This window comes from Protopterus annectens, chromosome 13.part0 (assembly GCF_019279795.1).
Source record: "Protopterus annectens isolate FY-2018-M chromosome 13.part0, PAN1.0, whole genome shotgun sequence".
In the NCBI taxonomy this organism is placed as follows: Eukaryota; Metazoa; Chordata; order Ceratodontiformes; family Protopteridae; genus Protopterus; species Protopterus annectens.
In genome coordinates, this window is record NC_056747.1 from 729,984,460 (window position 1) to 730,011,959 (window position 27,500).

Here is a 27,500-nt window from a genome sequence, read left to right on the forward strand (position 1 = left end):
AATCAGACTCTACACAGCCAACTCAAGACTTTAAACCTGGCTGCATGGCAAATTACCTAAACAACCAGCCACTTCCTCTATCCAAAGCTGTTATGGATGTCATTCTGGAGGCCAGGAGGCCCAGCACCAGGAAAACCTATTCAGACAAATGGAAAAGATTTTGTGCCTGGAATCAGGCTAAAGGCCAAAATCTCCTTGATCCAAATATTCCTCAGATTCTACAATATTTAACTGAGATGTTGCACAAAGGACTTTAATTTTCATCTATTAAGATCCACGCCTCAGTAATTTCAGCTCATTACAACACGGATCCTCCTTTATTCTCACATCCACTCCTAAGACAGTACTTCAGAGGGGCTAAGAACATAAGACCGCCCAGGACAGCACCAACACCTACTTGGGATCTCAGCTTTGTTCTGGAAAAGCTTACACTGCCGCCCTTTGAACCAGCATTTTCAGCTAATTTAAAATTTCTTTCAGGGAAAGCTGCCCTGCTACTAGCAATAACCTCAGCTAGAAGAGTCTCAGAGCTACAGGCACTAATGGCAGTGGAGCCTTTCCTCATTTTTCATCAAGACAGAGTATCTCTACGAACTAACCCTTCCTTTATGCCAAAGTTGGTATCCAGTGTGGCCCTAAACCAAACCATTCATTTGCCCACCTTTTTCCCAAATCCCCAGAACAAAGGAGAAAGACTCCTGCACTCTTTGGACATTCACAGGCAGTTACGTTACTACTTGGATAAAACTAAGGCTTTCAGAAAATCTGACCAGCTCTTTGTAGCCTATGCTGCAGGATCACAAGGAAAAGCCATCTCAAAGCAGACCATTCCTAAATGGATAGGGCATTGCATACGTTTCTGCTACACGCATCATGGGAAAACCGGTACCTGCTAACATTAGGTCCCACTCCACCAGGGCTACAGCTACATCAGCAGCCTTTCTCAGGGGAGTGCCAACCAAGGATATTCTGGAAGCTGCAACTTGGAGTTCAGTGCACACCTTCACTGAACACTACCACTTACCCCTATATTCTAAGACTAGAGCTGGTTTTGCCACTGCAGTTTTGCAGGGCCTATTAGCTTCTTCTAACCCTGTTTAACTCCACCACCCATACTTAGCTTTTGGGTTTCAACCCAAGTGTGATGACTGCAGCAGGGTAACACGATGAACATAGTACAGTTTTGTACCTACCATAAATGTAGATGTTCGAGTGTTCACCCTGCTGCAGTCCATGTTACCCTCCATCCATCCCCTCTGAACTATCTCTCTCTCTCTCTCTCTATATATATATATATATATATATATATATATATATATATATATGGCCTACCTATTGGGGGCACCTGACATCTGGGGCAAGAAAAACTGAAGAAAATGGCGTTGGATGCCTCTTGCATATCCCTGGCGCAGACGTCAGAGAAGAAGCGACAGCAACCGACGCCGGACATCAGGCCGACTGCGGGACCGCCTGACGGCAGGATAACCCAAGTGTGATGACTGCAGCAGGGTGAACACTCGAACATCTACATTTATGGTAGGTACAAAACTGTACTTTTCACATGCTGAAATATCAAAAATATTTGATGTCTCAATTAAAACAAGAAATGAGCACACATACAGAGCAGCCTGATTACAAGGAAATGCAAGATTTGTTACATGCAGCAGAACAAGTGGGAAAACATACTTTGCAATGTGGATTTGATTCATTCGAAGCTTCTTGCAGAGCAGCTGTAACAGGGGCTGTCATTTGTAGGCATGCTTGGTTAAAAGAACAAACTTTACCTGATCATGTTAACGCAAAGTTATTGGATGCACCCTTACAGCAGGATGTTTTTTTTTGGTGTGAAAGCAGAAGAGGTTTTAAAGAAAATGGAGGATAAGGCAAAATCTATGCAGACTGTCAAGGATTTTTTACAGGTCCAACCCCCTCGTTTCAGCAGAAATTTGTCAACCAAAAACTGGTCCTTTCCAACTTCTGACAGACCACAGAGGGGCAAATACAGATGCCCAAGGGGCAGAGGTCAGCCACAAGGCTCTTACAAGCCACGACAATGGGGTGCAACAACCCAGAAAGGAGGAGAAGACAGGTCTCAAACTATCAAAAGACAATCACAATGACTTATCCCTCAGACTGCCAAGCAAATCACTTTTGGCAACTCCCTTGGGAGGAAAACTTGCACTTTTGGCAGACAATTGGCACATCATCACAAAAGACAAATGGGTCCTAAATATTCTAACTCAAGGATACAGGTTACACTTTCACACTTTACCAAGGATAAAATGAATGCCAAACCTGCCATCAAATCAACGGGCAGAGGCTCAAAGACAAATTACAGCACTCATGGACATGAGAGCCATTCATCAGGTTCCTACACAGGAGCAAGGACAAGGATTTTACTCGAGACTCTTTCTGGTTCCCCGAAAGGACAAAGTCTGGAGACCCATTCTGGAACTTTCAATTCTAAACACATACCTGGAAGTACCCAAATTCAAGATGCTCACACTACAGCAACTTCTTCCCATGCTGGGCAAGAAGGCTTGGCTAGTAACGTTGGACCTCAAGGAGGCATACCTGCATGTCCCTATCAGACAGAATTGCAGAAGATACCTCCGATTTATAGCAGGTACAACTCATTACCAATTCTCTGCACTGCCCTTTGGCTTATCTACTGCACCCAGGGGTCTTCACAAAATGCCTGGCACCAGTAATTGCATACTGCAGACAAAGAGGAATCCAACTATATCCATACCTGAACGACTGCCTTATTCAAGCAGACAGCAAGGGCATTCTTTTAAAACATCTGACATTTGTAAAAAAAACTACTAAGTTGCCTAGGGTACACAGTAAACGAAAAGAAGTCAAAACTAGTGCCCTTACAAGACATAATATTCCTGGGTGCCAGCTTAAATACAATGGCCCAGATGGCTTATCTCACGCCAGACAAGCAAGGACAGCTGACTCAATACTTCAAAATGATGGCAACAAAGTCCCAACTCCCTGCAAGAAAAATTCTGCAGGCCTTGGGATTCATGGCATCTTGCATACTACTAATACCATATGCCAAACTGCACATGAGGAAATTACAATGGCACCTGAAAAGTGTATGGACTCAACACAGCCACAGCTTGGAAACAATAATACCACTAATTCCCTGCCTTCAACAGGAGTTTCTATGGTGGGCTCAGGCATTTCACCCAACAAGGGTCAGCCTTTCACCTTGCCCACAGCCAGGCAAACAATGACAACAGATGCATCGGATTACGCCTGGGGAGCACACATGGCAGGACAGTGTATTCAGGGTAAATGGTCTGCAGATCAAATGCATCTCCACATCAATCAAAAAGAGATGCTAGCTGTACAAAATGCCCTAACAGTTTTCAAGGACCTCCTACATCCAGGACAACTTCTAATAAAGACGGACAACACCACAGTGATGTGGTACATAAACAAACAAGGGGGCACACATTCCTACCCCCTATGCAGGCAAGCAATGACCTTGTGGAGTACAGCACTAACCTACCAAGTTCAACTACAAGCACAGTTCCTGCCAGTAAAGAAAAATACATTGGCAGACGAACTAAGCAGAAATATCATGGATCCTCACGAGTGGAAACTAGACCCACAAGTATTCACAATGATAACTCAAAAATGGGGGAGCCCAGGCATAGATCTGTTTGCCTCCCCCCCCCCAAAACTACCAACTGTGAAAGTTTTGCACGAGGACATACCACACACTAGCTTGGAAAGTGGACGCCCTCTCATTCAGTTGGAAAACACTAACAGTGTATCCCTTTCCTCCACTGCCTCTTCTGGCAAAGGTGCTGCTAAAAGCCAGATTAGAGAGGCCACAAATGATGCTCATTGCTCCAGACTGTTCACGCTAACACTGGTATCCAATATTAAGGAACATGGCTCAAGGCCCACCATGGATTTTACCTCAAATTCCTCACCTGCTGACTCAGCAAAACAATCAGCTTCTACACAGCCAGCTCAAGACTTTAAATCTGGCTGCATGGCAGGTTATCTAAACAACCAGTCAACACTTCTCTCTACAGCTGTTATGGATGTCATTCTGGAGGCCAGGAGACCCAGCACCAGGAAAACCTACTCAGACAAATGGAAAAGATTCTGCGCCTGGAACCAGGCTAAAGGCCAAAATCCTCTTGTCCCAAATATTCCTCAGATTCTGCAGTATTTAACTGAGATGTTGCACAAAGGCCTTTCCTTTTCATCTATAAAGATCCACGCTTCAGCTATTTCAGCTCATTACAACACGGATCCCCCTATTTTTTCACATCCATTATTAAGGCAGTACCTTACAGGGGCTAAGAGCATAAGACCGCCCCTAAGAGCACCAACACCAACTTGGGACCTCAATTTTGTTTTGGAAAAACTTACACTAACGCCCTTCGAGACAGCTTTTTCAGCTGATTCACAATTTTTATCATGGAAAACTGCCCTGCTGCTAGCAATAACTTCAGCACAAAGAGTCTCAGAGCTACAGGCCCTAATGGCAGTGGAGCCTTTCATCATTTTTAATCAAGACAGAGTCTCTTTACGAACTAACCCTTCCTTTATGCCAAAGGTAGTATCCAGTGTGGCTCTAAACCAAACCATTCATTTACCCACCTTTTATCCAAACCCCCAGAATAAAGGGGAAAGGCTCCTACACTCTTTGGACATTCACAGGCAATTACGTTTCTACTTGGATAAAACAAAAGTTTTCAGAAAATCTGATCAGCTCTTTGTATCCTATGCTGCAGGATCTCAAGGAAAGCCTATATCAAAACAGACCATTTCAAAATGGATAGGACATTGTATCCGTTTCTGCTACACACACCATGGGAAACCTGTACCTGGTAACATTAGGCCTCATTCCACCAGGTCTACAGCAACATCAGCAGCCTTCCTCAGTAGGGTACCAACCAAGGATATTTTGGAAGCTGCAACTTGGAGTTCAGTGCACACCTCCACCAAGCACTACCACTTACCTCTATACTCAAAAACCAGAGCTGGCTTTGCCACTGCAGTTTTGCAGGGCCTACTAGCTTCTCCAAACCCTGTTTAGTACCAACCGCCCAGCCTTAGCTTTGGGATTCAACCCAAGTGTGATGACTGCAGCAGTGTAACACGATGAACATAGTACAGCTTTGCACCTACCATAAATGTAGATGTTAGAGTTTTCACACTGCTGCAGTCCAGGTTACCCTCCCACCTTCCCCTCTTCCTCCCTGGGTTTTATCTATAGCTCCCTGTTTATACAATCTCTAAGATGTATTTCTATATGGTGTATTTTCTTACAGCTGTAGCTATTGTTTTCTACTTATGTAATTTACTTAGGATTATGTATTGCCTTCCTATTTGGGGGCACCTGACATCTGGGGCAAGAAAAACTGAAGAAAATGGCGTCTGCTGCCTCTTTTATACCCCTGTTGCACTGACGTCAGGGAAGAAGCGATAGCAACCGACGCTGGACCAAGACTTTGGAACTCTGGCCGACTGTGGGACTGCCTGATGGCAGATAACCCAAGTGTGATGACTGCAGCAGTGTGAACACTCGAACATCTGCATTTATGGTAGGTACAAAACTGTACTTTTTTTGCTTAGACGCTTTTGCACAGTCATTTTCATACCCAAGATAGACTTCATAGGATTTGAGAGGGAATAGAGAACATGTTTTGGGAATGCAATGAGTTGACAGATTTTAAAAATGACTTGCAGACTGGGTTGCCAGACGTCCCTATTTGAGCAGGACTGTCCCGGGATCAGCAGCCCAATCCCAAGTCCCGCACTGCCGGTTAAAATCCTCTGCTTTTTTTTTTTTTTTATTGTCCCATATGCTGGAATTCGAACCAATCAAAAATCACCAAACATGGAGCTACAACTATCTGAGGTTCTGCATTAAAGAGAGACACTTTTTTTTGGTCCCTACCTGTCACATAATTAATCTGGCATCCCTGCTTACAGGATATTTTGATAGAAATGTTAGGGGAGCAAATTGTAATGACTATAAATATTATTATTTTGAGCTCTGTTTTAGGATCTGAATTGCCTGGACACAGTAAGGCCTTATTAAGTGTAACGCTATTGGCTGCTAAAAAAAAAAAGTTACTGAAAAATGAAAATCAAAATGTATACCAACATAAGCTTTTAATACCAAGAACATGTTAAGGGAACTTTTGAAAAGGGAAGGAGAAAATTTCAAAGAAATAAGTGTAATGTATGGGAACAATACATGCAGAATAATGCTCAAGAAGAGTGAGATTTTGGGAAAGGCAAGAATTGAGCAGTTTATGCTGTGTTAGACTGAATGAAAATTATTAAAAAGAAAACGCATGTATATTGCATGACTAATGGAAATTTATTAAATTGTATTTTCTGTTAATGTATGTGAACTCGTTACAGTTTAAAATGTGGTGATTTAGTAAAGATGTTTAAAAAAATCACAGCACCCCCCCAAAAAAAAAAATTTAGGAATTAAGTACATTTGTATGTTGACACAATAATTAACTTGAATCTTTATCTGCTGTGGCAGACGTTTAAGATCTCTCTACACTCCTAGAGAAGTGTGAGCTTGTCTCTTCTGAAAGGTGCGCAGTAGTACTAAGAGCTTAAACAAGGCTAATCGAATTTCAGAAAAATCCAGAGTTTTGTTTCAGGTGGCCACTTGAGGGAAAGTACCACCATGCACCGTAGGAACTCTGTTAAGAAATGTTGGTATCAGACTTTCTAATACTGGCTAGTTTTTATTCCTCAAAAAATCTTTGCTTCAGTCAATGCAGATCCATACCTGTGGCCCTCTTTGTAATCAAACCTTCTAGGAAGTACTTTTCATAAAGTCCTAAGCTGGTGCATGGTTAATTTCCAGGATCATTTACATGTGCAGCACTATATAACTCTCTCTCTCTTAAAGCCAGCAATTACTTAACGAAGACACAACTAAACCCCTGTGTACTTTGGCTAGGCCTCCTGATCTGAGGCTATCCACAGCTAAAAATATGAGAGAGAGAGAGAGAACCACTATGGTGGGTGTCACAATTAAGGGTATCCAGCACATTTCACAGATAGTGCAGGAAATTCTGGCTTTGGCAACCTTCCATATGCTTAAGGAAGTGCTTCAGGCTAGAGGCTCACAAGCAGTGGAAGTACTTCTGCATTCATCAGTAAGTCCCTGTTGCAGCATAATAAAGCCATACAGAATATGCCGTGCCCAGGATATCCTACATCTAGCCAATATACTTGAACCTTTGGCATGTCTTTTTCCTAGACCACACACCTGTTTAAGCATGAGTGTGTGATGGTGTAAGGATGCACTGGCATCACAATTCAGAAATTACTTGCTTTTAATATGCTTAGTCAGACTTCTCGTCTTAGTGGCTGTAGCATCAGTGGTCATCTTGTGACTAGAGGTTTTTTTTCCCCAGACCTTCTTTCCGCTTTTTCTCATTAAAAAAAAAAAAAAAAAAATTTTCATGTGTATCTTACATCTTTTAAGAAAGGGAAATTTGCATAAGGATGGCAGATACCTTGTAAGGATGGCCACCACAGCCTGTGTTTTTATGCCTAAGGAAGTGTCACAAGGTCTGGTCCAGTGACATCCTTTCATTCTGAAAAGTAGGCTCAGTAGCTTAAAACCTTTCCTTGAAAACTTTTTGAAAGGTCTTAGTATATGTGAACAAGGTTGCTGAATTCTGTTCAATGGATATCCTTCAGATAAAGGAGAGAGGCTTCTGAAGAAATTAGTTCACCTGCCTATTTGCAGCAGTATGGGGTGGATGGTCCGCTGTTGTAGTTCCAAAGCTCTTGGTACATCAGTCTGATCTGTCCGGTCTATTTGGCTAGGCTCCATGGGAAGGTGCTAAAGTCCTGAAAACCTGCAGGTCCATTCAAACCAGACTTCAGGTGCCCTTAACTGAGAATAGAGAACCTTGTCTTGTTCTTGTTGTGAGAGACAGGGAAGTGTACTTCATGTTCTGGTAAGGGTGGAAGTAGCTTGGTCATTAACATAGGTCCAGACATCTAATTTATCTAAGATTGACAAACTACAGATCCCAAAGTAGTAATTTGTCTCCCCACCACTACTTCAGTTGATGTTCTTCGTATTTCACTGTTGCAGTCATTACATTTGGGTAATCTGCTGGCAGGTTGCCCTCAGTCGGCCTGATTAACAAAGTCTTTGTTCCTGCGTCAGTTGCTGTCCCTTCTTCCATGACATCAGGTCATCAGGGGTATAAAACATGTAGCTGACGCCATTACATCAGTCTTTCTTGCCGTGCGGTGCCCGAAGCAGAAACAGTTCGCAAGTGCTGGTCAGCCGACTACTGAAATTTTAGATGTTCTTCATCCCACATTGCTGCAGTCCTAACACTTGGGTAGTCCGCTGTCCCAGTCGGCCCGAATACCAAAGTATAAGGCTGACGTCGGTCAGGGCGCATTAGTCTGATGTCAGGACGTCAGGGTACAAATGCGCATGACCGACGTCATATCCTCAGTCTTTTTTGCCGCATGGTCCGATGCAGAAGCAGTTTTGCAAGTGCAGGTTGGCGTTCTGAGATTTTCCGAAGTCGGAGTTTCAGACCGAATCCAAGTTGGCTAAGTACCCGTTGGGAATATTTTGGTTTTTCTTGCCTCAGTATTTTACGGATGTCAGAAAAAGTGAATAACTGTATTTCTTGTGGGAAACAGATACCTCATAGGGATTACCATACCTTGTGTATACCTTGCTTAGGGCCTGAGCACAACGTTGTTGGCTGTCGCTCTTGTGCTAGATTTAACAAACGCACGATAAAGAGAAGATTAGATTGTGCCAGGTTAGTTTTTGGGAAGCGTGTAATTATAAAATGCCGTCGGATGCTCCGACGCCCGCTTCAAAAAAGCGCAAGGACAGAACAGCAAAGCCTAGGCTGGAAGAACCGTCCGTGCGGACGTCGGTTCTTTAGAGGGCTCGTGGAGCCAGAGGTTCAGCCAGAAATTTCTTTGGAATCCCAGGGAGACTTTATTACAAGATGTGACCTCTCAGGAGGTAGGCCAGGCGGAAGGGGCTTCTCAGGTAGCTGTTCTTCCCTCCCTTCCTAAGGTGGTTAGGCCTCCCTGCTGTTTCCAAGGCTTCTCCCAGGGCAGGCCAGGTTTGGTTTCAGGTGTTACCCCTAGTTCTTCAGGGTCTGTACCTAGAAGCATATGCTTAAGATGGCAGAAGATTTGATTACAATGATTAGAGGTTCTATGCCCTCCTGATAAGAGGCCTAGGGTGGAACCTGAGCTTGGGAGTTTTGAGCAGTGTTCGGATGCTTCTGAGTCTTGGCTGAAGACTTGCAGGAGTATTCCTTACTCTGATTCTGATGTGGATGATTCTACTCCTTCTGCTTCTCCTCCTGAGGATTTTTCATTTTCAGAGACTCTTCATTCCATGAGGGAGCATTTTAAATGGGAAGGTCAGGATTTCTCTGATTCCAGGAAAAGGCTTAGGCAATTTTGTTTCTACCCCAGCATAGGCCTTTAGCTATACCTCCTGTTCTAGATGTGGTGGAGGATGTTTTGCAGAGGCTTCTCTGAACCCTGATTCTTTGCCTCCTGCTCCAGTTAAACCGGATAGATATTATAGGGTGCCTGAAGCTCATAAGTATCTTTTAAGAGTCCTAGGGCAGACCCAGAAACTGTTTCACAGGGGCCTAAAGGTGTTAAGGCTTCTGTTGTTAAAAATCCTGTTCCTCCGGATAAAGAGGCAAGGGCTTTGGATAGATGGGGAAAGAAAGTGTATACTTCTTCCACTTTGGCCATGAGAGCTTTGAATTGCCAGTTTCACATGTTGAAATATCAAAATTATCTCCTTTCACAATTAAAGTCTAAGGTAGATGCTTTGGCGGAAGGTATTGAGTGTAAAGAGTTGCAGGATTTAGTTCATGTTTCTGAACAGGTGGGTAAGCATTCTTTGCAATGTGGTTTTGATGCTGTGCAGGCCTCTTGAGGGTGGCTGCCACTGGTTCGTTCTTCGCAGGCACGCCTGGCTGAGGGATCAGAATTTAGCTGAGCATGTGAAGACAAGGATTTTAGATGCTCCTTTACAATCTGATGTGTTGTTTGGTTCGCCTGTGGAAGCAGTTCTAAAGAAAATGGAAGACAAGGCTAAGTCTATGCAGACTGTTAAAGATTTTTTGCAGGTTCAGCCTCCGAGGTTTAGTAGAAATTGGCCTACCAAGGGGTGGACATATCCTGCTTATGATTCCCAGTCTAGGGGAAGGTCTAGACGTGGTAGGGGCAGAGCTCAAGGTTCTTTTAGGCCTAGAACAGGGAGTTCACCTGCTCAGTCTTCTGGTGAGGGCAGGGGTCAGTCCTTTCGTAAACAGACCCAATGACCTGCCTTTTCAGCTGCCAGAATCTTCTCGTCTGGCAGCACCTTTGGGAGGAAGGTTGGCACTCTTCAAAGAAAACTGGAGTTTAATTACCCAAGACAGATGGGTATTGGATATCATTCACCACTGTTACAGGTTTTATTTCCATACCTTGCCTCCTTTCAAAGGCATGCCAGACATTCCTCCTCAACAAAGGAAAGAGGCTCACAGGCAAATTTCTCTGTTGCTCCAAATAGGGGCCATTCAGCCGGTTCCTGTGCCAGAAAGGGGCCTAGGATTTTATTCTCGCCTGTTCCTAGTACCAAAAAGGGGAACACGTGGAGACCAATTTTGGATCTGTCTATCCTCAACACTTATCTGGACATTCCCAAGTTCAAAATGTTGACGTTACAACAGCTTTTACCTATGCTGGGCAAAGATCACTGGATGGTAACTTTGGATCTCAAGGAAGCGTACCTTCATGTTCCTATCAGACTAATTTGCAGGAAGTATCTGCGTTTTGAGCTGGGAATTCTCGTTATCAGTTCTCTGCATTGCCCTTTGGCTTATCTACTGCCCAGAGTATTCACAAAGGTTCTGGCTCCAGTGATAGCTTTCTTCAGGCTAAAAGGAATACAAATCTATCCTTATTTGGACGTCTGCCTGCTTCTGGCTCAAGGAAAGGCGTGCTTCTTCAGCATTTGGAATATGTGATAGCAGTGCTAAGATGCCTAGGGTATTCTGTGAGCGAAATAAAGTCCAGTCTAGTACCCTCTCAAGACATGTGCTTTCTGGGCGTGAGACTGAATACAGCATCCCAGATGGCCTTTTTAACCCCGGACAAACAAAAGAATCTTTCTCTTTACTTCCATCAACTTTCTCATCAGTCCGGGCTGACTGCAAGGACAGTCCTTCAAGCCTTAGGGTTCATGGCATCTTGTATTCTGGTACTTCCCAATGCCAAACTGCATATGAGGAAGCTACAATGGTATCTCAAAAATGTATGGACACAGCACTGCCAGGATTTGGACACTGTCATTCAAATAATACCTTGCATTCAAAAGGAATTTTGTGGTGGGCTCAGGAATGTCACCTAAACAAGGGACTCTCTGTGACCCGGCCAGAGGCGAGTCAGATTCTAACGACAGATGCCTCAGACACAGCTTGGGAGCTCATCTGAATGGAAAGTGGATACAAGACAAGTGGCCTGCCAGACTGCAGCATCTACATATCAACATGAAGGAGATGTTAGCAGTCCAGTTTGCATTACTGGCTTTCAAGGATTTACTTCTTCCAGGGCAGGTGTTGATTCTAACAGACAACACAACTGTCATGTGGTACATCAACAAACAAGGGGAACACATTCTTATCCTCTATGCAGGCAAGCAATGATTTTGTGGGAGACTGCGTTAAGCTTGCAACTGAATCTTCAAGCAAGGTTTCTGCCAGGAGCACAGAACTCCTTAGCAGATGTGTTAAGCAGGCAAATCATGGATCCCCACAGTGGAAACTGGATCTTCATGTATTTCAGACATTGACAGTGTCCTGGGGAACTCCAGACATAGATCTGTTCGCTTCTCCACTAAACCACCAGCTGCCAAAGTTTTGCACGAAAAGGTTTCATCACACAGCCTGGAAAGTGGATGCTCTTTCTTTCAGTTGGGAAAATCTTCATGTGTATGCCTTTCCACCTCTGCCTCTCCTCCCAAAGGTACTCCTAAAGGTCAGACAGGACAAGCCAAGGATGATTTTAATAGCTCCAGATTGGCCTCGGCAGCACTGGTACCCGTTGCTGAGGAGTCTGGTAAGGAAGCCTCCATGGCCCTTACCTTTGATTCCACACCTATTGTCTCAGAAGGACGGGCATCTACTCAATGTCAAGCTTCACTCTCTTCATCTAACAGCCTGGCATATTCTGTTTTGAACCATAGCAGGTCTCAGCTTCCTCAACAAGTTCTGAATGTGATTATGGAAGCCAGAAGACCTAGTACAGGGAAAGTGTACGCAGGGAAATGGAAGAGATTTTTATTTTGGTGTACAGCAAAGGATTTGGATGTTTCTGAGCCAAATTTGAGTGTGGCTCTTCAATATCTTACTGAGTTATTGGACAAAGGTTTGTCTTTCTCTTCCATTAAGATTCATGCTGCAGCAATTTCAGCTCACTATGATTGTGACCCACCATTGTTTTCTCATCCTTTGTTTAAGCAATTTCTTAGAGGGGCAAAGAATATAAGACCCCACGAGAGCTCCTACTCCTGCTTGGGACCTCAATTTTGTGTTGGAGAAACTTACTCTACAACCTTTTGAGCCTGCGGCTACTGCTGAATTGAAATACTTGTCATGGAAGACTGCTTTTTTGTTGGCCATTACTTCTGCAAGAAGGGTTTCTGAATTGCAGGCCCTTATGGCGGTTGAGCCTTTTTTGATTTTCCATAAGGATAGGGTATCATTACGTACTAATCCTTCCTTTATGCCTAAGGTGGTCTCTAGTGTGGCTTTAAACCAAACTATTCATTTGCCCACTTTTTATGCAGATCCCCAAAATAAGGGGGAAAAGATTTTGCACACTTTAGATGTACACAGGCAGTTCGTTATTATTTAAGCAGGACTAAGGATTTTAGGCAGTCTCAGCAGTTGTTTGTTTCTTTTGCTTTGAGTTCTCAGGGCAAGCCTGTGTCAAAACAAACTATTTCTAAGTGGATTGGGTTTTGCATTGCATTTTGTTATTCCCATCATGGCAAGGAGATTCCAGCTGGGATCAGGCCTCATTCCACTAGGGCTACTGCCACTTCAACAGCATTTCTAAGGGGTGGCAACTAAGGATATTTTGGAGGCAGCTACTTGGAGTTCAGTGCATACTTTCTCTAAGCATTACCACCTTCCTCTCTACTCTAAATCTAGGGCTGGTTTTGCCACTGCTATTTTGCAGGGCATGTTGACAGCTCCAGCTTCTTTATGATTTGCCAGCCTCCCTTACCTCTGCTTTGGGATTCTACCCAAGTGTTAGGACTGCAGCAATGTGGGATGAAGAACATAGTACAGTTTTGTACCTACCATAAATGTAGATGTTCAAGATCCACATTGCTGCAGTCAATTTAGCCTCCCTCCTTCCCCTCTGGGTTTAGGGGTGGTTGTATAGGTGGGGTTGTACTTTTGTAAATTGTATATATTGTATATATATTTGGTACAGGAGTGTTTGGTGTTTTTTGGTTTTGGCCTTATCTTTTTAGGGTCTTCTGACATCTGGGGCAAGAAAAGACTGAGGATATGACGTCGGTCATGCGCATTTGTACCCTGACGTCCTGACATCAGACTAATGCGCCCTGACCGACGTCAGCCTTATACTTTGGTATTCGGGCCGACTGGGACAGCGGACTACCCAAGTGTTAGGACTGCAGCAATGTGGATCTTCGAACATCTACATTTATGGTAGGTACAAAACTGTACTTTTTCAAGTTTCAGAACTGAAGTCTTCAACTAAAAAGCTAAGTACCCCATTGGGGAACCTTTTTCTTGCTCCTTACCGATGTCACTAAAAGTTCATAATTGTATTACTTGTGAGAAGCAAATACCTCATAAGGATTTTCATTTGTACTGTATTCTTTGCCTAGGCCCTGACCGTGACGTACCTTGCTGTTGGTTCTGTGCTTTATTTAATCAACGCACTATCCGTTGTTGGTACATTTTTGCTTCTAAATATTTTGGATCACGGTTTAACTATCCAGAAATGACGTCTTTTAGCCATCAGACTACAGGAATACCTAAAAAACGCAAAGAAAAAGAGCCAGGCCGTTGAGGTCCAAAACTGCCAACAACGCTTATCCTAAGCCAGTCGCCAGTTTGCCAATACTCAGTGAGGCGCTTTCGCAGCCCCTGATACCCACTACTTCTGATTCGCAGGCCTCTACTGAGACCCATTTGAAGTCCGGTATGCTGCAAGATGCTTCAATTATGGAAGCCGCAGATGTCTCTACCTTGGAAGGGTCCATAGCCACTGTGCAGGCACTGGCTTCTGAGGGTGTATTCAGGCCTACAGATTTGTATATTAAATCACCATCTTCAATATTAAGGCCAAAATCTCGAACTGTCTAAAAAACCAACGCCTAGGCCACATGTGCAAGCCCCCTATGCCTAAAAAACAAATAATCAAAATATATTTTTTATTTATTTTTATTTAACATTTGTTGACCGGGAAAGTCCGACTAGGTTCCACAGATCCTGTTTTCAGCGGAGGCCCGAGAAGAAATGCTCCAGAAGCATCATAGATGGCTGAAGATTTAATTACTCTAATCAGGGGTAGCCAAACCCCCCTCCCCCCTTCTAAGAGGCCTAGGCAAGAAATTGACTATGAATCTTCTGAACAGGATTCTATTTCTTCTGACTCTTCTAATGAACAGGATTTGTCTATACCTACTTATGAGGACTCTGATGCAGAGGATTCCATTCCTTCTGCTTCTCCCCCTGAGGAATTTTCTTTTGGGGAAACTTTACATACCTTAAGGGGACATTTCCACTGGGAAAGTCAGGATTTTTCTGAATCTAAAAAGAGGCTTAGGGATTTTCTTCTTCCTCAGCATAGGCCTTTGGCTATGCCTCCTGTTCTAGACATTGTTGATGTGTTTTCCGAATCTAGTATGGCTCCTGATTCTCTGCCTCCGGCTCCTTGTAAGCCAGACAGATACTACACGGTCCCTGACTCCCACAGATTCCTTTTCAAAAATCCTGTTGTGGATCCTGAAACCGTTTCTCAGGGCCCCAAGGGCATTAAGGCTTCTACTGCTAGTAATCCTACCCCTTCTGATAGAGATTCCAGGACGCTGGATAGATGGAGTAAGAAGGTCTACACTTCTGCAACCTTGGCAATCAGGGCTTTAAACTGTCAATTCCATATGCTAAAATATCAGCAGCATATCATGGAACTGCTTAAACAGAAAATGATGTTGATTTCTAGTTTTGTGGAAAATAAAGATTTACAGGATCTATTGCATTCAGCTGAACAAGTTGGAAAACATACTTTGCAATGTGGTTTTGATTCTTTGGAGGCCTCTTGCAGGGCTGCTATAACTGGGTCTGTGCTATAGAGGCATGCTTGGCTCAAAGAGCAATCTGTGCCTGATCATGTTAAAGCAAAATTGTTGGATGCTCCTTTACAACATGACCCGTTTCTTTGGTAATAAGGCTGAAGAAGTTCTAAAAAAAGATGGAAGATAAAGCTAAATCTATGCAAACTGTGAAAGATTTCTTGCAAGTGCAACCTCCAAGATTTACTAGGCACTAGCCTACTAAAAACTGGTTCTTTCCAGTTCCTTCGAGAGCCACTCAAGTCAAACCCAGACATTCCAAAGGCAACAGGTTTCAGTCCCAAGGGACTTTCAGAACTAAGCAATGGGCTCCTCTTCCAAATCTGGAAACAGCAAGACACCTCCCTATGGTAAGCAATCTCAATGACTTTCTTCTAGACATACCAAGCACTAACCTTTAACTGCCCCTTTGGGGGGAAAACTGGCTCTTCATGCAAAAAAACTGGCAACTTATAACCCAGGGAAAATGGGTTTTAAATATAGTATCCCAGGGATACAGATTTCATTTTCAAGTGTTACCAACTCAAAACGGATGGCCAGACCTGCCCCCAAATCAGTGGGCAGAGGCCCAGAAATGAGTACTTTCCCTCATGAACATGGGGGCTATTCAACTAGTACCAGAAGAGGAAAAGGGACAAGGTTTCTATTCAAGACTTTTCCTGGTACCCAGAAAAGACAAATCATGGCGTCCAATTCTGGACTTATCTACTCTAAACACCTTTCTGGACATTCCAAAATTCAAGATGCTGACTCTTCACCAGTTACTTCCTATGCTAGGCAAAGATGCCTGGTTGGCAACTCTAGATTTAAAAGAGGCTTACCTGCATATCCCAATCAGAGAATCTTGCAGAAGATACCTCCGCTTCAAAGCAGGCTACTTGCATTACCAGTTCTCTGCACTGCCCAATTCTCTGCACTGCCCTTTGTCTTATCTACTGCGCCCAGGGTCTTTACAAAGTGCCTGGCTCCAGTAATTGCATTTTGCAGGCAAAGAAATATTCAAATATATCCATACCTGGACGATTGTCTAATTCAGGCAGAAAACAAGGACATTCTTCTAAAACATCTGGCATTTGTAATAAGGGTTCTAACTTGTCTAGGGTACACTATAAACGAAAAGAAATCACAACTGGTACCCTCTCGAAAAATTACATTCCTGAGTGCAAGCTTGAATACAACTGCCCAGATGGCTTTCCTTACACCAGAAAAGCAAATTCATTTGGTGACTTACTTCGAACAGGTGGCCACAAAAACCCTGCTTACTGCAAGGCAAATTGTGCAAGCCTTGGGATTCATGACCTCCTGCATTCTTCTAATTTCCATATGCAAGACTGCATATGAGGAAACTTCAGTAGTATTTAAAAAGTGTATGGAGTCAACATTGTCACAGCCTGGAAACCATGATTCCTATCATACCTTGCCTGCGCCTAGAGTTCCTGTGGTGGGCAGAGACCTGCCACCAGAACAAGGGACTGTCATTCACACCACTCCCTGCCGCACAAACCCTAACTGCAAATGCATCAGACTATGCATGGGGTGCTCATCTGGCAGGAAAGTGCATTCAGGGCAAATGGAGCCCAAATCAAATGCATCTTCATATATATCAAAAAGAAATGCTAGCTGTACAGAATGCACTGACAGCCTTCAAGGACTACCTTCATCCAGAACAATTACTGATAAAGACGGACAACACCACAGTTATGTGGTACATAAACAAGCAGGGGGGTACAAACTTCTACCCCCTCTGCAGACTGGGCATGGCATTGTGGAACACGGCCTTGAGCTATCAAGTACAACTACAAGCTCAATTCCTGCCAGGAAAGATGAATACTCTGGCAGACGATCTAAGCAGAAATCTCATGGACCCACATGAATGGAAACTAGAACCAAGGATTTTCAACATGTTGACACGGAAATGGGGGAGCCCCGACATAGATCTTTTTGCCTCACCCCAGAACTATCAGTTGGACAAATTTTGCACAAGAACTCATCACAAAAAAGCATGGAAAATGGATGCTCTGTCCTTCAGCTGGAAAAAACTATCAGTCTATGCCTTTCCCCCTCTGCTCTCCAAAGTTCTACTAAAAGTCAAACAGGACAAACCAAAAATGATTTTGATGGCTCCAGACTGGCCTCGCCAACAATGGTACCCACTCCTGCACAGTGTCACACATTTCACCATGGCACCTGCCTCAGACACCTTCCTTACTCTCTCAGCAGAACAACCAAACTTTGAATCTTGCAGCATGGATAATCACCTAAAATTCACCCTTAGCATCCCTCAGCAAACCTGTGATGGATATCACTTTGGAGGCGAGAAGACCTAGTACTAGAAAATCTTATGCTGACAAATGGAAAAGATTCTTTGCCTGCAATCAATCTCAGGGGATAAGCACAGCAGTGCCCAACATTCCTCAGATTTTGCAATACTTAACTGAGATACTTCACAAGGGCCTGTCTTTTTCTTCCATAAAAATCCATGCCTCAGCCATTTCAGCTCATTACAACACAGAACCTCCCCTCTTCTCTCATCCTCTGCTAAAGCAGTATCTCAGAGGGGCCAAAAACTTGAGACCACCCAGGAGAACTCCAACCCCTGCCTGGGACCTTAATTTTGTATTGGAGAAACTCATTCTCACTCCTTTGAAGCCAGCTGCTACTGCAGACTTAAAATTTCTCTCCTGGAAAACAGCCTTCCTTTTAGCAGTCACTTCAGCTAGAAAGATTTCTGAATTACAGGCTCTTATGGCAGTGGAGCCTTTCATCATTTTTCATGCGGACAGGGTATCTCTCAGGACCAACCCATCCATCATGCCCAAGGTGGTATCCAGTGTGGCTCTTAATCAGACCATTAATTTGCCAACTTTCTTTCCCAATCCACAGAACAAGGGGGAGCAGATTCTGCATTCATTGGATGTACACATACAACTTAGATTTTACTTGAACAGGACTAAATCTCAAAGAAAATCTGAACTACTACTGGTATCATTTGCTGCAGGGGCAGAGGGAAAGGCTATTTCAAAACAAACCATTTCCAAATGGATAAGCCATTGTATTCATTTCTGCTGTAAGCACCATGGAAAAACTATCCCCCAAGGGATCAGATCCCATTCCACCAGGGCTGCATCTACTTCTACAGCCTTTCTCAGAGGTATTCCTACCAGGGATATTCTTGAAGCTGCTACCTGGAGTTCAGTTCATACTTTCACCAAACATTATCATTTACCAATTTTCTCTAAATCCAGAGCTAGCTTTGCCACTGCTGTTTTGCAGGGCCTTATAGCCGGTCCTAATGTTGTATAAATCCATCCTCCTCAACCATAGCTTTGGGAATGTACTCAAATGTAATGACTGCAACAGTGAAACAAGAACATAGTACAGTTGTGTACACTTACCATAAATGTAGATGTTTGAGTGTATTCACTGTTGCAGTCCTATGTTACCTTCCCTCCAGCCCCCTGTTTTTTCTCTTACTATGCCTCTACTTTCTTTTCCTACACTTATAAGCCTTTTTGGTGTATTTGGTTTTGTTTGGAGGTATACTTTTTGTGTTTTAAATTACTTATGTGTATGTATATATGTATATATGATTTGGCTCCCCATTTGGGGGGCACCTGACATCTGGGACAAGCAAAACTGATGTAATGGCGCCGGCTGCATGTTTTATACCCCTGATGACCTAACGTCATGGAAGAAGGAACAGCAACCGACACAAGACCCAAGACTTTGTTAATCAGGCTGACTGAGGGCAACCTGCCAGCAGATTACCCAAATGGTAATGACTGCAACAGTGAATACACTTCAACATCTACATTTATGGTAAGTGTACACAACTGTACTTTTCCAGTATGAAGGACTCCCAAGAAGACTGGTACAAACGTATCCAGGGACTTTTCAGGGGTTTGCAGTCTTTTACCTTAGTGCCTGCCTAGGTTAAGAGCAAGAGACCTTGCTCTTCATTTGAAGAGGATGTAGTCCTGGACTCTGAAGATGATGGCCTTGATTTATCCTTCTCAGCTTTCTTTCCCCATCCTCTATGAATCCAAGGAAGCTTTGCCGTCAACTTCCCAAAATTAAGGCATTTATTTCTCTGACACTATTTGTCAGGTGAAGTAGCTCTTCAAATTTTTATTTATTTATTTTACATTTGTTGACCGGGATTGTCTGAGCTGAAGAGCCCTTTTTCAGCAGAGGCCCAGGGAGAAAAGCTCCAACATATACAATTTTCATTATAAATTAGCATTAAACAGCAATGTTATAGGATTATTACAAGGCATTAAGTAGCAGTACAGTGTTATACAGTGTCAATAATCAGGAGTATAGCATAACTATTTCAAGATGCATAAAAAGAAATATGTCATTAAGATGAGTATAGTTTTTGGGGTAAGTGGGTACAAAAACACATTTTATATTATATATATTTTATTATTTATGTATACATTTTATTTATATATTATATATATATATATATATATATATATATATATATATATATATATATATATATATATTATATAAATGAAAGGAAAGAGAAGTTTTTGAGGTGCAAAAAGGGTATTCTGACCTGTTGAGTATTGATTTATGTAACCAAAATAGGCAGTATTCCAGTACAGGCTGTCTGAATTGTAAACCATAAAGTTACAAATTCAATCCACAGCAATTTGCTTCATAAATTTTTATTTGCTCTCAAAATGTAATAAAGTTGAAGGATTAAGCGCTTTCATCTCATAATCAGAGACTTCATCAGAATCAGTACATAAAGGGCTTAAAACATTTAAGTATACTTCCATCTAAAAACACAGCTCATTGGTTGTGCATTTAACAAGGTAATTGCCTAATCACCAAAATTTAAAGCTCACATTCCCAATATTTTAATCCGTGGAAAAAATGCACCTTAAATTACTACATATAATTGTACATAAATTACAACACACGATATATTAAAAACCATTAAAATATATTAATAAATAGATACATATATTTGTGTACATTTAATATGTAATACATGTATGCACATACATACCCATATTTAAATAAAATGAATATTCAATTAATTATGCATTTCTACCCTTTTTGGGTCTGCTACTTTCAGTTTGAGAACCGGGGTAATAGATAAATGGTCATTAAGGCCAGGATAGTGAACCGCATCTAACCTAAATTGCCAAATCAACTCACAAAACTCCAATTTTGTTTCCCAATAACCTCTCCTCTCATTGGGCATTACTACTTCTAGCACCCAAAACTTGAATTCCGCTTGATGACCTGCTAATCTATGCCTATATAAGGCATTATATTCATTTTTCTTATTTACATCCCTCGTGTTCATATGTGCGTTGCCTAAGGCATAGTTCTGTCTTACCTATGTAGTATGCCCAGCATACTGTACAATAAGCCAGGTAAACTACCACCTTTGTATAGCAGCTAGCATATTTCTTGGCTAACAGTAGATAGATTATTTTAGGTCTGCTAATATTGAAATATAATGTATGAGGTAGCTTTTCATAAATTACTTTCAGTAATATAGTGCCAAGCACGTACGTGATCTGTCATGTAGATGTAATTCTTTTGATTCTAATTGTATTTACAATGTTGCATTATTATGAGGGAGTTGAGTGATGCATTTTTAAAGAGTGGTAATTTTTTTTTTTTTTTTGCACATACATTGTAATTAAATGTTAGGAGCAATACAGACTTACTGTCTCGTTTCTTTTATTTTTAACAGGCAATAAATACAATATTGCAAGCTTCTGCCAAATGCAACCATCATTATGTTAAACAAAACTTAAATGGAAATAAACTGTTCTATCTAAAATATAAAATTAGACTATTTTGTTCCTTTAGACTCAGAGAAAAGAGCAGCTGGGGAGAATTATGAAAAATGACTTGCAGGCCCTGTACTTGAGGATATCCGTAACTACCATTGAAAGTAAAGAACCTAAAGCCATCAGAGTACGACTCATCCCTAAAGGAGCAAATAGCATCCCATTAACCTTTTCATATTTTTCCGGCTAGCTAAGTAGGACTACATCCATTCAAGTGTGTCTTGTCAGACCTGTAACTCGATTAATGCAGTCATGTCATCCCTAAAGCTGACCAATTAAAAAATGCTTTGGGATAAATCAGGGCACAGGAAAAAGTACAGGATCTGATGTTAGGATCTGATTCGGCTGCTTCACAAGACTTCTGATCCGAGCCTTGAGCTCCTACCTTTCCCATGATGCCTCACATCTCCTCCAACTCCTCAGAGCTCGTTTGCTGTCATCCAGCACAGATGCGATTCCATTGTCTCAAGCGAGCTTATAAGCAGATAAGTGAATTTTTTTCTCTTTTTGATCTTTACTCCTGTTCTGTAGGATTTCTTTACATTTCTTAGCTAAACCTTCCCTTCTAGGTTGTTTCTTAATCCGCGTGCATTAGGGACTCACTCTGCACCACCTTCCATGCTTTCTCTCCTCTAGTAAGACCAGTCTTTCCATTTTCTCTAGTTTTAGTTTAAAGAAATAACTTTCCCGGTGTGTCTCTTCCTTTAGACAGCTTTTGGTTTAGTAACTAGGCGAGAATCTCCTTGCCTGAGTATTACAGTGGTTGCGTGTGAGGGTAGAAAACCTTTATGTAGGTGGTACAAATATGGCTGATAAACCAACAAGGTTAAAAAAAATGCACCCCTTGTGGACACCATTGTAAATTTGGATGCCCACAAGAGATGCGTATGCTGTCTCGGGCCTGGGCACTTGGGAGACCAACTGCGATATTTGCATGGCTTCATAGAAACAGACTGAATTTATGAGGTCTTCTTACTGCCTCTGGGATTCAAACCCCCTTGAAATCTGTGACAGCCAAAGAAGCTAACTCCCTCAGCCATCCCTAGGGTCTACATCTTCTGTTTTGGAAAAGAGGCAAAAGGTATCGGATCCGACTGCCTCTGCTCCAACCAATTCCCATTCTTAATAAGGCCCACGACATACCTTGGATCCAACAAAATTTGGATCGGCTGTAGATGTACCTCAGATCCAATCCTTCTTGGGTCCTAAGACTTTGAGTACGAGCATCTCCTTGGCTCTGTCAGACATTGTTAGGATCCGAAGTTCTCCATCTCTGCGCAAATCCTCATCGGATGCAAAATCCATCAGATCAGAGGTCTCTGAGCAGTACCCCGGTTTGGAGCAAATCATCATCCCCAGTTCTGGCTACTCTGATCAGTCATTCTCCTGCCAAGTCTACTCACTCTTCAGCTTCTTGTAAATTCCCTCAACTTTCCCTTTGAGAGATGGACAGGCTGATGAGTTTCATCAAAGCTCAGAATCAGATGAGGATTTTGCCGTCTCCATCACACACTAGATCTGTGAGAGTGCCAACACCTATAGTACAAACTTCTCGTCTGATCAGACCACCAGCTTTGGAAACCCAGGATCCAGTTTACCTGAGAGAGCTGTCATCGGAGCAAAGGATATATCTGCCAAGGATGCATCTTTCCTCAACTCCATCATTGTCCCAGACCAGCTCTGCTCCGATGCTGTCAGACGAGATGGCGCCAACTCCGCAGGGTTGTTTTCTGCTCCGACTTTGTCATATCTGTCCCTTCCCCTAGGGGCTATGGCCCTCAACAGTTCGGGTCCTGTGCTGTCTGGAGGTGCCCGATCTAGGGTGGTATCTACCTTCTCTCCTCTGTTGGCTTCAGCTCGGTGAGGGGCGACTTGCTTGGTTAGTGTAACTCTTTAAGGCGTCCATCAATGCCCCTATCAATGGTTCTTCCCTTTTTGGACAGTTTGTTAAAGAAACTCTTTCCTGCAAGCAAGCAAGAGTGAAATACTTTGACTGCTATTAGGTTCAAATTTTCTTCCCCTCAACAGACCTTTTCAAGGAACCAACGGAGTGGGAAGATGATGTGGTTCAGGAAATCTCAAGGTCCTTTCCTGGATTCCCAAGATGAGTCCTGCAAAGGTAGAGGGTTTAATGGAAGGCATCGCTCTAGAAGTATAACTCTCCTTGCCTCTTCCCTGAATAGCAAGTACTTCACTGCAATCCCCCCAAGCAGGCAGTCACCGAGGGATGCTCTAAAAACAGTTGGCTTCCAGGTCTCCTGTATGCTTACTCCCAATATCTGATTACAAAAGTCCTACAGAAAGCCACCAGGTTGAAGAGCACCCTGATCCTCATTGCCCCCTGTGGCCTCTTCTGGTATGGTTCCCCTTTTTATGGTCTCGCATCAAGTATTCCCCATGGATATTGGATCCCAGGCAGGATGTAATTTCCCATCCATCAGAACATCAGTGTCCCAATCTCAGATCCCTGTGGATGTTCTTCGTGTTTCACTGTTGCAGTCATTACATTTTGGGTAATCTGCTGGCAGGTTGCCCTCAGTCGGCCTGAATATCATAGTCTTGGGTCCTGCGTCGGTTGCCGTCTCCTCTTCCATGACATCAGGTCGTCCGGGGTATAAAACATGCAGCCGACGCCATTTTCTTCAGTCTTTCTTGCCACGCGGTGCCTGAAGCAGAAGCAGTTCGCAAGTGCAGGTCGGCCTACTTCTGAAATTTTTGCATTCGAATTTCAGAACCGAAGTCTCCAATTAAAGCTAAGTACCCCGTTGGGGAAACTTTTTCTTGCTCCTTACCGATGTTCGTAAAAGTTAATAATTGCATTACTTGTGGGAAGCAAATACCTCGTAAGGATTTTCATTTGTACTGTATTCCTTGCCTAGGCCCAGATCATAACGTGCCTTGCTGTCAGTTTTGTGCTAGATGTAACCAACGCACTATTAAGCTTCGGTATATCTTTGCTTCAAAATATTTTGGAAACCGATTTAATTACACTGAAATGTCGTCTGATAGCAATCCGTCTACCGGAGTTCACAAAAAACGCAAAGAAAAGGACTGAGACAGACCGTCGAGGTCCAAAACCGACAAAGCTTCTCCTAAGCCAGTCGCTGGTTCGCCAGTACTCAGGCGCTTTCGATACTATGCTACTTTCGAGTCGCAGGCCTCTACCGAGACCCATGTGAAGTCCGGCATGCCGCGAGATTCTCAGAGTATTGTACAAGTGGATGTCTATCCCTCAGATGAGTCCGAAACCGCTGAGCAAGCACCGGCTTCTGAGGGTGTTTTTAGGCCTCAGCATTTCTATATAAAACTGACGCCAGCTTCAAAAACAAAGACAAAAGCAACTTCTAAGGCTAAAAAACTGACGCATGAGCCACGTGCTCAGGCCTCTATGCCTAAAAAAACAGATGATCAAAATGGCTGGAGACTTGATTACATTGATCAGGGGTTCCCACCCCCCACCCCCAATAAGAGGCCTAGGCAAGGCATTGATTATGAATCTTCAGATCAGGTTTCTATTTCTTCTGATTCCTCTTCTGATCAGGAATTTTCTGTACCACCCTATGAGGATTCAGATGCAGAGGAATCCATCCCATCTGCATCTCCTCCTGAAGATTATTCTTTTGGAGAAACCTTGCATACTTTAAGGGAACATTTTCATTGGGAGAGTCAGGATTTCTCAGAATCAAAAAAGAGGCTTAGGGATTTCCTTCTTCCTCAGCATAGGCTTTTGGCTATACCTCCTATATTAGACATTGTTGTGTTTTCGGAATCCAGCATGGCCCCAGATTCCCTACCTCCGGCTCCTAGTAAGCCAGACAGATATTACAGGGTTCCTGACTCCCACAAATTTTTATTCAAAAATCCTGCTGCTGACCCTGAAACTATCTCACAGGGTCACAAAGGTGTAAAGGCCTCAACAGATAAGAATCCTACCCCCTCTGATAGAGATTCCAGGACGCTGGATAGATGGGGAAAGAAGGTTTATACGTCTGCATCCTTGGCAATTAGGGCCTTAAACTGCCAGTTTCATATGCTTAAATATCAACAGCATGTTATGGGATTATTGAAACAGAAAATGATGTTTATTTCTGAATGTGTGGAAAATAAAGAATTACAGGAATTATTGCATGCAGCAGAACAGGTTGGAAAGCATACTTTGCAATGTGGTATTGATTCCTTGGAGGCCTCTTGCAGGGCCGCAGTTACTGGATCTGTGATTAGAAGGCATGCCTGGCTCAAGGAGCAAAATCTGCCTGATCATGTTAAAGCTAAATTGTTGGCTGCACCTTTACAGCATGATACTCTGGTAAGAAGGCAGAAGAGTTTTTAAAGAAAATGGAAGACAAAGTCAAGTCTATGCAAACTGTAAAAGACTTCTTACAAGATTCAGTAGACACTGGCCTACAAAAAAATTGGTCCTTTCCTGTGTCCGACAGAGCCTCATGGGGCAAATCCAGGCACTCAAAAGGATCTAGATACCAATCACAAGGTTCTTACGGGTCAAAGCAGTGGGGTGCCTGTACCTCCAAAATTGGAGGAAACAAAGCACAACACTACAGTAAGCAGTTTCAGTGAATTCCCTCTGCCCTCACCAAACACTTATCTTTTGACTGCCCCCTTAGGGGGAAAATTAGCACTTCATGCTCAAAATTGGCAGTTAATAACCCAGGGCGAGTGGGTATTAAATATAGTATCCCAGGGATACAGATTTCATTATCATACCTTGCAAATTTCAAACGGTTGGCCAGGTCTGCCACAAAATCAATGGGCAGAGGCACAGAAACAAGTTACGTCCCTCATGGATATGGGGACTATTCAACCTGTACCAGAACAGGAAAAAGGGCAAGGGTTGTACTCAAGACTGTTCCTGGTACCCAGAAAAGACGATGCCTGGCATCCAGTACTGGATTTATCGATTTTGAACACATTCTTGAATATCCCAAAATTCAAAATGCTGACTTTGCAACAGCTTCTGCCCATGCTGGGCAAGAATGCTTAGTTAGTGACTCTAGACTTAAGAGGCATACCTGCATATCCCAATAAGGGAATCGTGCAGAAGATACCTCAGCTTCAAGGCTGGTTTTATGCATTACCAATTCCCTGCACTGCCCTTTGGCTCATCTACTGCGCCCATGGTCTTTACAAAGTGCCTGGCACCAGTAATTGCATTTTGCAGACACAGAAGCATACAGATCTATCCTTACTTGGACGACTGTCTCATTCAAGCAGAAAACAAGGACATTCTTCAACATCTGGCATTTGTAAAAAGGCTTCTAACATGCCTAGGGTACAGAATAAACGAAAATAAATCACAACTGGTACCTTCTCAAAAGATTGCATTCCTGGGTGCAAGCTTGAATACAACTGCCCCAGATGGCTTACCTTATGCCAGACAAGCAAAGGCAACTGACTATTTACTTAAAACAGATGGCAACAAAAACCCAGTTATCTGCAAGACAAATTCTGCAGGCTTTGGGGTTCATGGCATCCTGCATTCTACTAATTTCATATGCAAGACTGCATATGAGGAAACTACAGTGGTATCTAAAAAGTTTATAGAGTCAACATTGTCACAGTCTGGAAACAATGATTCCTCTCATTCCCTGCCTACAACAGGAGTTTCTTTGGTGGGCAGAGACATGTCACCAGAACATGGGACATATTTTCACTCTACCCCCTGCCGCCCAAACCCTAACTACAGATGCATCAGACTATGCTTAGGGGGCCCACCTGGCGGGGAGATGCATTCAGGGCATATGGTGTCCAAAACAATTGCATCTGCACATCAACCAGAAAGAGATGTTAGCTGTTCAGAATGCCCTGACAGCCTTCAAGTACTTACTTTATCCAGGACAACTACTGATAAAGACGGACAACACCACGGTTATGCGGTACATAAACGAGTGGGGGGGGGGGTACACATTCCTACCCTTTTTGCAGAGTAGCCATGGCATTGTGGGAGACAGCCTTGACTTACCAAGTACATCTTCAAGCTCAATTCCTGCCATGAAAACAAAATACTCTGGCAGAAGACCTAAGCAGAAATCTTATGGACCCTCACGAGTGGAAACTGGATCCACAAGTCTTCAGCATGATAACAGAGAAATGGGGGGAGTCGAGACATAGATCTATTTGCCTCTCCCCAAAATTATCAAATGGACAAATTCTGCACAAGGACTTCTCAGACAAGCATGGAAAGTGGATGCCCTATCCTTCAGTTGGAAAAACCTATCGGTCTACGCCTTTCCTCCTCTGCTTCTTCCCAA

At 43.0% G+C, this 27,500-nt stretch overlaps 1 protein-coding gene across 1 annotated transcript in view; it reads left to right on the top strand.

Annotated features, from left to right (window-relative positions):
• PAFAH1B1 (platelet activating factor acetylhydrolase 1b regulatory subunit 1) overlaps nucleotides 1-27,500 on the top strand; it is a 916,257-nt gene that overhangs the window by 841,253 nt on the left and 47,504 nt on the right. Inside the window, exon 8 of the mRNA XM_044054884.1 lies at nucleotides 21,254-21,361. Coding sequence (XP_043910819.1) covers nucleotides 21,254-21,361 — 108 coding nt within the window. The remainder of the gene's footprint in view (nucleotides 1-21,253; nucleotides 21,362-27,500) is intronic.